We start from the raw sequence: 10,894 nt of genomic DNA on the forward strand, positions 1-10,894 counted from the left end.
CTCTCCCCGCAGCCGCCGCCGCAGCCGCCGCCTGGGCCGCCCCGTGTCCCCGGTGGAGCCGCCGCCGCCGCCGCCGGGAGCTCGATGCGGACGGAGCCCGGGCCGGGCCATGGGGATCCTCAGCATCACGGACCAGGTCAGCCCTCCTGCCCTCGCTCGCTTCCTCCTTCCAGGGCCCGACACCGCCGCCACGCGAGCCCGGGGATGTGCGGCCTAGGCTGGGCCCGAGCCCGGGGCTCCCGCCCCGCCCCACGCCACGCTCCCCTCAACCGAGCCGGTGTCCTTGGGGGCCTGGCGACCGGCGGAGACACCGTGGAAGCCCCCTGCAGCCAGGACCCCAGAGCGAAGCCCCTCCGGCGTCGCCCCCCCCATCTCAAACCCGGTGTCCCCCGCCCCCCTCCCCGGTTCCGCTCCGGCCCGCTCCCTGAACGCCGGTTCTCCCTGCAGCCGCCCCTGGTCCAGGCCATCTTTAGCCGAGATGTGGAGGAAGTGCGTTCTCTCCTCTCGCAGAAGGAGAACATCAATGTGCTGGTGAGTTGAGATCAGGGAGGATGGCGAACCGGTAATCTGGGCCCTGGCGTTCAGGACCCCTCCCCACGCGTGGGGCGGCTCCGTGTCTGTTCGGCTCGGGGGAGGCCGCAGCTCTTTCCACCCTGGGATGGGCGACTGCTGTACATTGGGGATGAAGAGCAGGGCAGGCTTGGAGCACAGACCAGTAGGGCTGAGGATGCCCAGAAACGGTGTTCTCTTCTGAACCATCCGTGTCTGCAGCGCCCCCACCCCTTCTGGAAGAAGGAGGTTGCTTCGCTGCCGGTGGCCCCGACCCCCTGACTCCACCCTCCTAGGTCCTGGCTTTGACCTAGGATTGGGGTTTAAGAGGCCACAGAACCTGTGCGAAGAGGTTGTGGGGAAAGGCCTGGAGCATTAAGACTTGGGGTCCTGGGTAGTTCACCCCCATAGCCGCTCCTCTTCTCTGCCTTACCAGGACCAAGAGAGGCGAACCCCACTGCATGCTGCTGCCTACGTAGGCGATGTCCCCATCCTCCAGTTGCTACTGATGTCAGGTGAAAGTGGGGAGCTGGAAGGTGTGGTGCCCAGGGAGGGACCGAGGGAGGAGCCTATTTGTTGTATCCAAGGATGGTCCAGCTGGGTCCAGGCGAGGTTCTGTCTCCATCTAGATTTCCTGGCCTGATTCTGGCTTTTCTTCCCCACCTGCTCTCCAACTCCCACCAAAAGAATGTATTGCGTCCCACAGGTGCTAATGTCAACGCTAAGGACACACTGTGGCTGACCCCTCTTCATCGTGCTGCTGCCTCCCGAAATGAGGTACTGGCCTCCCCGCTCCTTTCTCCCTTCCGAAGGGGATGAGTTGGTTAAAGGAGGATGACAAGGGTTGGAGAGCCTTAGTCCGCTGCCCCACAGGTTATGGTCTACCCCCAGGTTGGGAGGAGACCAGACCTTGGCCCCTCCCTCCTACCCCTGGAACTGGCTGGTAAGGCGGGGTGGGGGCTGAGTGTTGCCAGCTGATGTGACGTCAGGGGAGAGCTTAACACTGGGCTGGCAGACTGCAGGGGGCCCTGCTGCCAGGCCTGAGTGACTCATCCCTCCCAGGGGGGCCACCTTGGAGTCTGACCCCCCTCTGGGCACTAAGATTTCTTTCCTTGTGCTTGAGGGGCGGGGGTTGGGAGGGAGTGGTTTGTGACATCCCTGGCCCTTAGGTAGCCTGGAAGTTGACAGTGCAAGGATCAAACATACCTCATCAGTTGGGCCCCTCAACCCTGAAGAGCGGGAAAAGATGACCTTCCTCTTGGCTTGGCAGTCACTTCCCCTGGCTCCAGCTACTAGGGAATGGGAATGGGGTGGGTGGTGAACAGGAGGGGCATTTTAGCTCCTCTCCTAGAGGAGCCAGTATCTGCTTACCTAGGTAATGGAGATGATTTTGATGTCTATGGAAGGATAGAAGGGGGTATTCAGGGCATTAATGTAGTGGGAGCATTTATCTTTCCTAAAAGTGGTGGGAGGTCAGGAGCCTCTGTGTGGGGATCTGCTCGGTAGTGGCTGTATGTGTGGGTGAAGATTTTCAGGGTATGGGTTGGGAAACGATACCAGTTGACTTGAGGAAGAGTTCTGTGTTTTCCTCAGCAAGTTAGGGAAGATTTTAAGCTCGAAGAAAATCCAGAAGATGGAAAGTGGGTATTGAAAAGCTCACTGTGTTGGAAAAATGAGAGTAACTCTGTGCTGGGGTAGTGGGGAGAGGGGAACATGTGTTCTGTGCTGACCAGTTCTCCCCTCCATCTCCTATTGGTTTACCTCCTGCTCCCCCTCTGTCTTCTCTTTTATCCTCCGCCCCTCCACAGAAGGTGCTGGGACTGCTGCTGGCACATTCAGCAGATGTGAATGCCCGGGACAAGCTGTGGCAGACACCATTGCACGTGGCTGCTGCCAACCGGGCCACCAAGTGTGCTGAGGCTCTGGCACCCCTACTGAGTAGCCTCAACGTGGCTGACAGGAGCGGGCGCAGTGCCCTGCACCATGCAGTGCATAGCGGGCATCTGGAGGTGAGGACCACTGCAGGCCATGCCCAGCTTCCTGCCTTTTTCCTTCCCTTCCCGCTCCCCTTCCCCTGCTTCCAGGCCATTAGGCCTGGGGAACAGCAGCCCAGATGATTATATAAATACTTGGGCTCAAGCATCAAATCAATGGTTGGGTTAGAGGGAAATTCTTGACTTGGACCTCAAGAGGGTGATAAAACCTCTGAAGCTGCATGGAAAATGTTTGCCTGCGTGCCTTTTTCTGAAGGGAGAGTCCATGTCCTTCAGCACATTTAGAAGACTTCGAATGAATTCAAAAACCACCAGATCACCTGAAGAGACTCTCTTGAGTTTACCTCAGATTTCCACTTCTATCTGGGTTCTCCTTAGTGTCTGCTTTCTCCATTCCCCCTAGTTCTCTGTTCTGCCCAAGAACAGAAACATAGGGCTGCCTCAGCCTTTTCAGGTGCTCTTAGGTACACTGAAGACAGGAAGCTGGCTCTGAATAGGTGTCTTTGCTGTCCTGCTACAGACGGTGAACCTGCTCCTCAATAAGGGAGCCAGCTTGAACGTTTGTGACAAAAAGGAGCGGCAGCCTCTGCACTGGGCAGCTTTTCTAGGTGAGAGGAGAATCGGGATGAGCAGGATTTGGGGTTCCTCGGGCAGGGATGTAGGGTTGCAGCCTTTGGAGGTGCTCACCCTCCATGTCCTTGAGAGCATGCACTCCCTTCCCAGGGCATTTGGAGGTCCTGAAACTGCTGGTGGCACGGGGCGCAGACCTCGGCTGCAAGGACCGCAAGGGCTATGGGCTGCTCCATACAGCTGCTGCCAGTGGCCAGATTGAAGTGGTGAAGTACCTGCTCCGGATGGGGGCTGAGGTCAGGGTGCAGAGCATGGCAGGGATTGGGGTGAGGCCAGGGAGCTGGAGTTCAGAATCTCTTCGGGAGATGGGAGGGTGCTGGGGTTCCTGTTGTGGTTTGGGGAGTTGGGGGGATGTGGTGAGAGGATCTGAATAATGCTTGTCTTAAGCAGAAGTGCCTTCAGTCTCTGGGTTGGGAACCTTAGGAGTCTGAGGCCATTGTTGGATTTCTGGGACTCTTTAGGCTCTGTGCCGGCTTCCACTTTGTTTAAACTGATACCTCCCTTATCCCCTGACCCTCACCCCTGGAAATCCAGATTGATGAGCCCAACGCTTTTGGAAACACAGCTTTGCACATCGCCTGCTACCTGGGCCAGGATGCTGTGGCTATCGAGCTGGTGAATGCAGGAGCCAATGTCAACCAGCCGAACGACAAGGGCTTCACGCCGCTGCACGTGGCTGCAGTCTCCACCAATGGCGCGCTGTGTTTGGAGCTGCTGGTCAATAACGGGGCGGATGTCAACTACCAGGTGCCTGAAGGGAAGAGTCGGGGACTAGGGGGAGAGGACCCTGGCTCGGGGTGCTGACTGTATCTGCCCCTCTGGATAATTCTCTGGGGAGTCATCTGCTTGTGTCCTGAATTGACCAGACCTTCCCAGGAGAAAGTGGGTTGAGAAGATGTCCCTATGGTCGCCCTATCTTCAAAGATGTGTCCTTTCGAAAGGGGACTAGGGCATGCTCCATGCTTCGCACTAGGGGAAAAAATGCTGTGTTTCCACAGAGCAAAGAAGGGAAGAGTCCTCTGCACATGGCTGCCATTCACGGCCGTTTCACCCGCTCCCAGATCCTCATCCAGAACGGTATGGACTTGGGAGGCTTTGTGACCTCTTCTTCTCCTTCCTCAGAGAACTCATCTCTAGAGACCCCTCTTCTTCCTTTTACCTCCCACCCCATCTTCAGTCAGGACAGGCATCTGGCGCTCTGGAGCAAGGCGCTTGTGGAAATGGCCCTGCTCCACCTGCCCAGCTCCCCTCAGATGGTGGCTCACTAATTAGTGGGAGTGGCCTGAAGCCTAAGGGTTAGTTCAGTGTGTGCATGCGCTGCCCCCTTTCAGGCAGCGAGATTGATTGCGCCGACAAATTTGGGAACACGCCACTGCACGTGGCCGCTCGCTACGGACACGAGCTGCTCATTAGCACCCTCATGACCAACGGCGCGGATACCGCCCGGTGAGTGCAGAGACCCCCGGCCCCACTTCTAGGCTGCCTCAGACCCCAGGCTGGTGGTGGGGCTGCAGCTGGTCCCCACTGAGGACTGAGTCCCTCCCCTTCTCGCAGGCGCGGCATCCACGACATGTTTCCCCTGCACTTAGCTGTTCTCTTTGGATTCTCTGACTGTTGTCGTAAGCTTCTTTCCTCAGGTATGAGCTGACTGGTTTGGGTGTGGGAAGGAGGGCAGGAGAGCAGGGGCCATGTCCTGCTCTGGCCCATGCCCTCAGGTGGGACCTGCGGCTGTTCTGGCCCCTCAGGTCAGCTGTACAGCATCGTATCCTCACTCAGCAACGAGCACGTGCTTTCAGCTGGGTTCGACATCAACACACCTGACAACCTTGGCCGTACCTGTCTTCATGCTGCTGCTTCCGGAGGGTGAGTTCTCATCCCCCTGTTTTTCCCCCAGGCCTAGCGAAGGAGTCTGGGCAGCAGTCTGGACCCTTCCTTCTCTCCTGCCCAGAGCTCCCCACCTCTCGCGGTGAGAACAGTGGCAGCAGAAAGGGCTGTCCAGTTCTGTCCCCCTTCAGCCTCTCCCTGGGGAGAAGCCTGTGGCTTCTCCTTGAAGCGCTTTCTCTCATTAACCCGTACCCTCCTTCCTTTCAGGAATGTTGAATGTCTTAACTTGCTGTTGAGCAGTGGAGCTGACTTGAGGAGGAGAGACAAATTTGGAAGGTGTGTTATTGTGCAGGAGTGTATATATACAGAGAGGGTGCCCAATCAGAGACAAGTGATGGAGGAAGTGATGGAGGCAGGGTGGGGAGTTGGAGACTGAGGGAGGAGAACATTACAAAGCAGCTTATGGCTGCACCTCTGGTTGCATTTGGACCTGCCCCTGATTCTTTTCTCCACCCTCCTCTGCTTCTCCCCAGGACCCCACTGCACTATGCAGCCGCCAACGGCAGCTACCAGTGCGCCGTCACGCTGGTGACTGCCGGGGCCGGCGTCAACGAGGCTGACTGTAAAGGCTGCTCTCCCCTCCACTATGCTGCCGCCTCCGACACCTACAGGAGGTGAGGCGCCCTCTTGGTTCTTCTCAGCCCCACTCTCCTCCCCGAGCACCCTACCAGACTTCCTCACTCTCCTCTACCAGGGCAGAGCCCCACTCACCTTCCAGCCATGATGCTGAAGAGGATGAGCCCCTGAAGGAGTCCCGCAGAAAAGAGGCCTTCTTGTGAGTAGCAGAGAAGACCCCTGGGCTGCACCTCCCCAGCAGGGCAGATTCCCGTCCTGTTATTCTCCACCACTGTCTTCTGCTGCCTTACACCCTGAGTTTAATCCTGGACCAAGCACCGTGGGTACAGGCAGAAGTGGGAGAGATACTTCCTTCAAGAAATGGATGGTCTTCTTGAGAGGATCAGAAAAGCTAAACACAAATTCATTTATTCCTCAAGCATTAAATGAGTATTTACTTAATAGGTACACCAAGTACTGTTGTAGGTGGTAAGGATAAAAAATGAATTACCCCGAGATTCTTATTCTTGGGGTAATACCCCAAGATTACACCTTCTAGTGTAAGATGTTAATAATAGAGGAAATTGGGTGACTAATATATGGGAACTCTATTATCCTTGTAATTTTTCTTTATGACTGTTTTAAAGGGTTTATTTATCTAACAACAACAACAAAAAGATATTTAAAATCTGGGAGGCCTAACTTGTAACTGTGTGACTTCTGGCAAGTAACTTAATCTCTGGGCCTCAGTTTCCTCAGACACAGTAGGGATAAGAACAGTATCTACCTCAAAGGATCATTGTGAGGATTAAGTGATTTACCACACACTTACTACACAAAACGGTGTTTGACACGTAGTAAATGTTAAATGCAATATTACTATTACTACTAGTAGAGTTGCTACTGATCTGTGAGAGTGGTGCCAGGGAAGGAGGCACCTGTTGGGAAGGCTGGGGAGGGCTTCCCACAGAAGAGGGTGCTGGGAGTGAGTGTGAGACAAGCAGGCCTTTTCCCGATGGGCTAGGAGGAGAAGGCAGGGTCAGTGTGCCTGGAGGTGGGGAAGAGTGTTTCAATCAGCAGATTGGTAACTGTGGTTGTTCTCCAGGGTCTCTAGGAGCACATTCAAAGGGTCGAGGAGCTAGAGTGGTTCGGGGCAGACCTGGAGGTGGTGGGTCTGGGTCAAACGGGCCGGAGTTAGCCTCCTAAGAGTGAGGGGTGAGCGTGGGCCAGCTCAGCCTGGAGGGGCTCCTTTGCCCTATCCTCTGCTCCTCCCAAACTGTACCCTCCCTGGCTAGGCCTGTCCCTTCCTCACCATCTGCTCCTGTCCCACAGCTGTTTGGAATTCTTACTGGATAACGGTGCAGACCCCTCCCTGCGGGACAGGCAGGGCTACACAGCTGTGCACTATGCAGCCGCCTATGGCAATAGACAGAACCTCGAACTGGTACGTGTGGGACCTGGTGTGGGGAATGGGAGCAGGGCAGGGCCCAGCACGCAGTCTGCTTCTGTGTCTGGATTCTCAGGCCAAGGGGTGGTTGAGTCCAGTGTGGTCTCTAGATCCAGGGACTTCGGGGATTGCTGTGGGTGGAGTCAAGGGTGATGTCTTGGGAATACCAGAACCTCAGCACCTCCTGTTCTGTCCATTGCAGCTCTTAGAAATGTCCTTTAACTGCCTGGAGGATGTAGAGAGCACCATTCCAGTCAGCCCTTTGCACTTAGCTGTGAGTCCCAGGTCTTTTCCTCTTGCCTTCCCTGTCCCCACCCGCCCCAGGCCGGCTCACAGGTACCAGCACGTGTGAATCCGTCCTTGCTTCTGCCTTCTCGTGGGGATGTGGCAAGCAGGCAGTGGTCTGAGAGGGGCCCAAGGAGCTCACGGGGAGGCCTGCTGCCCAGAGTCTCCCCGTGGGCCCCAAGAGCAGAGTGGGGCCATGTCTGGAGCTTTATCCATGGATTTCCCACACCCCTCCAGGCCTACAACGGTCACTGTGAAGCCCTGAAGACACTGGCTGAGACGCTGGTGAACCTGGACGTGAGGGACCACAAGGGCCGGACCGCGCTCTTCCTGGCCACTGAGCGAGGCTCTACTGAGTGTGTGGAGGTGCTAACGGCCCACGGCGCCTCTGCCCTCATCAAGGAGCGCAAACGCAAGTGGACACCCCTGCATGCTGCTGGTAAGGGTGCCCTGTGGGCTGCTTCCTCCCCTTGCCACCCCAGGCCTCCTCTGGGACTGGTCCCCAGCTCCCTCCAGAACCCTGAAGGGACTGGGGTTGAGATAGGGTAGGGCAAGGAGGATGCAAACCTCAAGTGCTGACTCTCCCCCAAGACTTCTCCCTACCCCGTGTCCTCCCATGACCTCCACCCTCCACCTGGTCTTCTTCCCCGACCATGCCTGACACTGAAGGCCCCCTCTTCACCTAGCTGCCTCTGGCCACACTGATTCCCTGCACTTGCTGATCGACAGTGGGGAACGCGCTGACATCACGGATGTCATGGATGCCTATGGACAGTGAGTGTGGGCTGGGGGTGGGGTGCAGGGTTCCCAGCCCTGCCAGGCCCTCACCCTTTCCCTGCCCCCTCGGTAGAACCCCGCTGATGCTGGCCATCATGAATGGCCACGTGGACTGCGTACATCTGCTGCTAGAGAAAGGATCCACGGCTGACGCTGCTGACCTCCGGGGCCGCACCGCCCTCCACCGCGGGGTGAGTGGGCTTCAGGGTGGGGTTGCTCACAGAAGGGCTCAGACACAGGAGCGCACAGTAGGATATCAGATTGTCTAGTAGGTGGGCGGGAGTCTTAGTGGGCCTTAGCATGCTTGTTCCAGGATGAAGATCTGATGCCCACAGTTCATCTTCCTGATTACCCTGCTCTGTGATCCTGTGTAGTCACCTGCTCACCGCCTAGACTCTGCCCAGGGTCCCCAGCTGGCCCTCTCCTGTTTGATAATGATGCCACTTGCCCGATCCTTCTCCACCATCACCTGCCCTAAAGCTGTCTCCTCCTCATCCCATGGGGTTGTTTGACTCCTTAGTCTCCCACTGCAGAGGGCCAGTGTTAACTCTCACTATCCTGCTTGTCTGATGGCATAGAGTCAGGGAAGGAGATGCCGATCCTTAATACTTAGAATTATTAGAAAAGACCCTGATGCTGGGAAAGATTGAGGGCAGGAGGAGAAGGGGGCAACAGAGGATGAGATGATTGGATGGTGTCACTAACCCAACGGACCTGAGTTTGAAGATAGTGAGATAGTGAAGGACAGGGAAGCCTGGCATGCTGCAGTCCATGGGGTCACAGAGAGTGGGACATGACTTAGCAACTAAACAATACTTAGAATCATGGTTGCAAAGACAAGGATCGGAGCCCGGGAAGCGATTCTTACTCCTGGGCCAGCCTCAGGACTGACACCCCCGCGTCACCCACAGGCAGTGACTGGCTGTGAGGACTGCCTGGCTGCCCTGCTGGACCACGATGCATTTGTGCTGTGCCGAGACTTCAAGGGCCGCACGCCCATTCACCTGGCCTCAGCCTGTGGCCACACCGCAGTGCTGCGGACCCTGCTGCAGGCCGCCCTGTCTACAGACCCCCTGGATACCGGGGTGGATTACAGCGGATACTCGCCCATGCACTGGGCCTCCTACACTGGTGTGGCTCTGGGGCCTTTGTGGGGACAGCTGAGATGGGGGTGGAGGGAGGCAGACAAGGACTCGTGGGTTGCTCTGGATCTGGAAGTAGAATGGGGTGTCAAGAGATGGGACAGACCAATGAAAGGGGTCGTGGTGTTATTTCTCTCCATCACCACTCTTCCCTCCTCGTCCTCAGGACACGAAGATTGTCTGGAGTTGTTACTTGAACACAGCCCGTTTTCATATCTGGAAGGAAACCCCTTCACTCCTTTGCACTGTGCAGTGTAAGTCCCTTCCTCAGCCCCAGCTCCACCCAAGGGTCTGTGATGTGGGCATAGGACAGACCGTCTGTTTCCCCATGCCCCTCCTGCTGACCCTTCCTCTTCCTCCAGTATTAATAACCAGGACAGCACCACAGAGATGCTGCTGGGAGCTCTGGGTGCCAAGATTGTGAACAGCCGAGATGCCAAAGGACGGTGAGTGGCAGGAGCCTTGGGAGACGCCTCCGCTGCCCCTGGCTTCCTCTCTGCTCAAGAGAAAGGGTCTCCCGGTTCACTCTGCCCTGACTCCTCCCCACAGGACCCCTCTTCACGCCGCTGCCTTCGCGGACAACGTCTCTGGGCTCCGGATGCTGCTGCAGCACCAAGCCGAGGTGAACGCCACGGACCACACTGGCCGCACCGCGCTCATGACAGCAGCTGAGAACGGGCAGACTGCAGCTGTGGGTGTGTAGGGGCCCCATGTGGATGGGAGGTACTCCCCCTGGGTTTTCATGAGATGAGTCAGCCCTGCCGGTGGGGGTTAGGAGGCAGGAGGCTTGTCTTTGGATGTTTCACTCTCTGCAGAGGGGATGCAAAACATGTGCAGACAAGAGCAAGGAGAGCCAGACTAGCCCAGCTCTGGAAGGGAGCATCACCCCTCTCTGCCTCCCTTCCCTTGTAGAATTTCTGCTGTATCGAGGGAAGGCAGACCTTACTGTGCTAGATGAGAACAAGAACACTGCCCTCCACTTGGCCTGTAGCAAGGTACCGTCTGTGGTGCTGGTGGGGGTCTCTGTATGGGGCAGGGCCTGATGAAAGACCTGGGTCTGGTGAGAGGGCTCAGGGGAAGTCAGGATTGTCCTGTCTGCCTGGTGGGACAGCTTTGTGTACCCCTGCCACCCTCCTCAGCTCCTGTGGTCAGGCTTCCATTTCTCCAGCCCTCACTCTCTGCCCCTCTCCCTCAGGGCCATGAGAAGTGTGCCCTCATGATCCTGGCAGAAACCCAAGACCTTGGCCTTATCAATGCTACAAACAGCGCGCTGCAGATGTGAGTGCCTGGGGTAGGGGGCTCTTGGCTGAGGGGTGGGGGCTGGGGAGGTGGAAAGGAGGCTGCTGCCCATTCCAGGGGCTCCAGCTCTCTGGAACTCACAGTATTCGCCTGGCAGTGTGGCTGCTCTGGCTGAGGGTGGAAGGGCAGCTTGCCACCCCCTTGACTTCACACTCTCCTTTTCTTCCTTTCTTCCAAGGCCACTACACATTGCTGCCCGGAATGGCCTAGCCTCTGTGGTGCAGGCCCTGCTGAGTCGTGGGGCCACCGTGCTGGCTGTGGATGAAGAAGGTGGGTGGGGTCTGGGGTCAGGGACGTTCTTCAGGAGGTGACTTCTTAACCTGGCTGGTTAA

General features: G+C 57.0%; 1 protein-coding gene across 3 annotated transcripts in view; it reads left to right on the forward strand.

Moving 5' to 3' along the window:
* ANKRD52 (ankyrin repeat domain 52) overlaps window positions 1-10,894 on the forward strand; it is a 16,850-nt gene continuing 5,956 nt past the window's right edge. For 2 of the 3 annotated variants that reach the window (XM_061416841.1, XM_061416842.1), the window contains exons 1-27: window positions 1-136; window positions 448-531; window positions 986-1,064; window positions 1,256-1,326; window positions 2,358-2,558; window positions 3,064-3,151; window positions 3,267-3,409; window positions 3,708-3,920; window positions 4,172-4,250; window positions 4,505-4,619; window positions 4,728-4,810; window positions 4,919-5,036; window positions 5,265-5,333; window positions 5,531-5,671; window positions 5,752-5,832; window positions 6,945-7,056; window positions 7,262-7,333; window positions 7,582-7,783; window positions 8,031-8,118; window positions 8,195-8,312; window positions 9,033-9,252; window positions 9,430-9,517; window positions 9,626-9,709; window positions 9,813-9,958; window positions 10,176-10,258; window positions 10,459-10,541; window positions 10,741-10,832. In XM_061416841.1, the coding sequence (XP_061272825.1) occupies window positions 110-136; window positions 448-531; window positions 986-1,064; window positions 1,256-1,326; window positions 2,358-2,558; window positions 3,064-3,151; window positions 3,267-3,409; window positions 3,708-3,920; window positions 4,172-4,250; window positions 4,505-4,619; window positions 4,728-4,810; window positions 4,919-5,036; window positions 5,265-5,333; window positions 5,531-5,671; window positions 5,752-5,832; window positions 6,945-7,056; window positions 7,262-7,333; window positions 7,582-7,783; window positions 8,031-8,118; window positions 8,195-8,312; window positions 9,033-9,252; window positions 9,430-9,517; window positions 9,626-9,709; window positions 9,813-9,958; window positions 10,176-10,258; window positions 10,459-10,541; window positions 10,741-10,832 (2,980 nt within the window). In that variant the 5' untranslated portion in view covers window positions 1-109. The remainder of the gene's footprint in view (window positions 137-447; window positions 532-985; window positions 1,065-1,255; window positions 1,327-2,357; window positions 2,559-3,063; window positions 3,152-3,266; window positions 3,410-3,707; window positions 3,921-4,171; window positions 4,251-4,504; window positions 4,620-4,727; window positions 4,811-4,918; window positions 5,037-5,264; window positions 5,334-5,530; window positions 5,672-5,751; window positions 5,833-6,944; window positions 7,057-7,261; window positions 7,334-7,581; window positions 7,784-8,030; window positions 8,119-8,194; window positions 8,313-9,032; window positions 9,253-9,429; window positions 9,518-9,625; window positions 9,710-9,812; window positions 9,959-10,175; window positions 10,259-10,458; window positions 10,542-10,740; window positions 10,833-10,894) is intronic. The other variant, XM_061416840.1, reaches the window with a different exon arrangement.

This window comes from Bos javanicus, chromosome 5 (genome assembly GCF_032452875.1).
Source record: "Bos javanicus breed banteng chromosome 5, ARS-OSU_banteng_1.0, whole genome shotgun sequence".
NCBI classification, from domain to species: domain Eukaryota; kingdom Metazoa; phylum Chordata; class Mammalia; order Artiodactyla; family Bovidae; genus Bos; species Bos javanicus.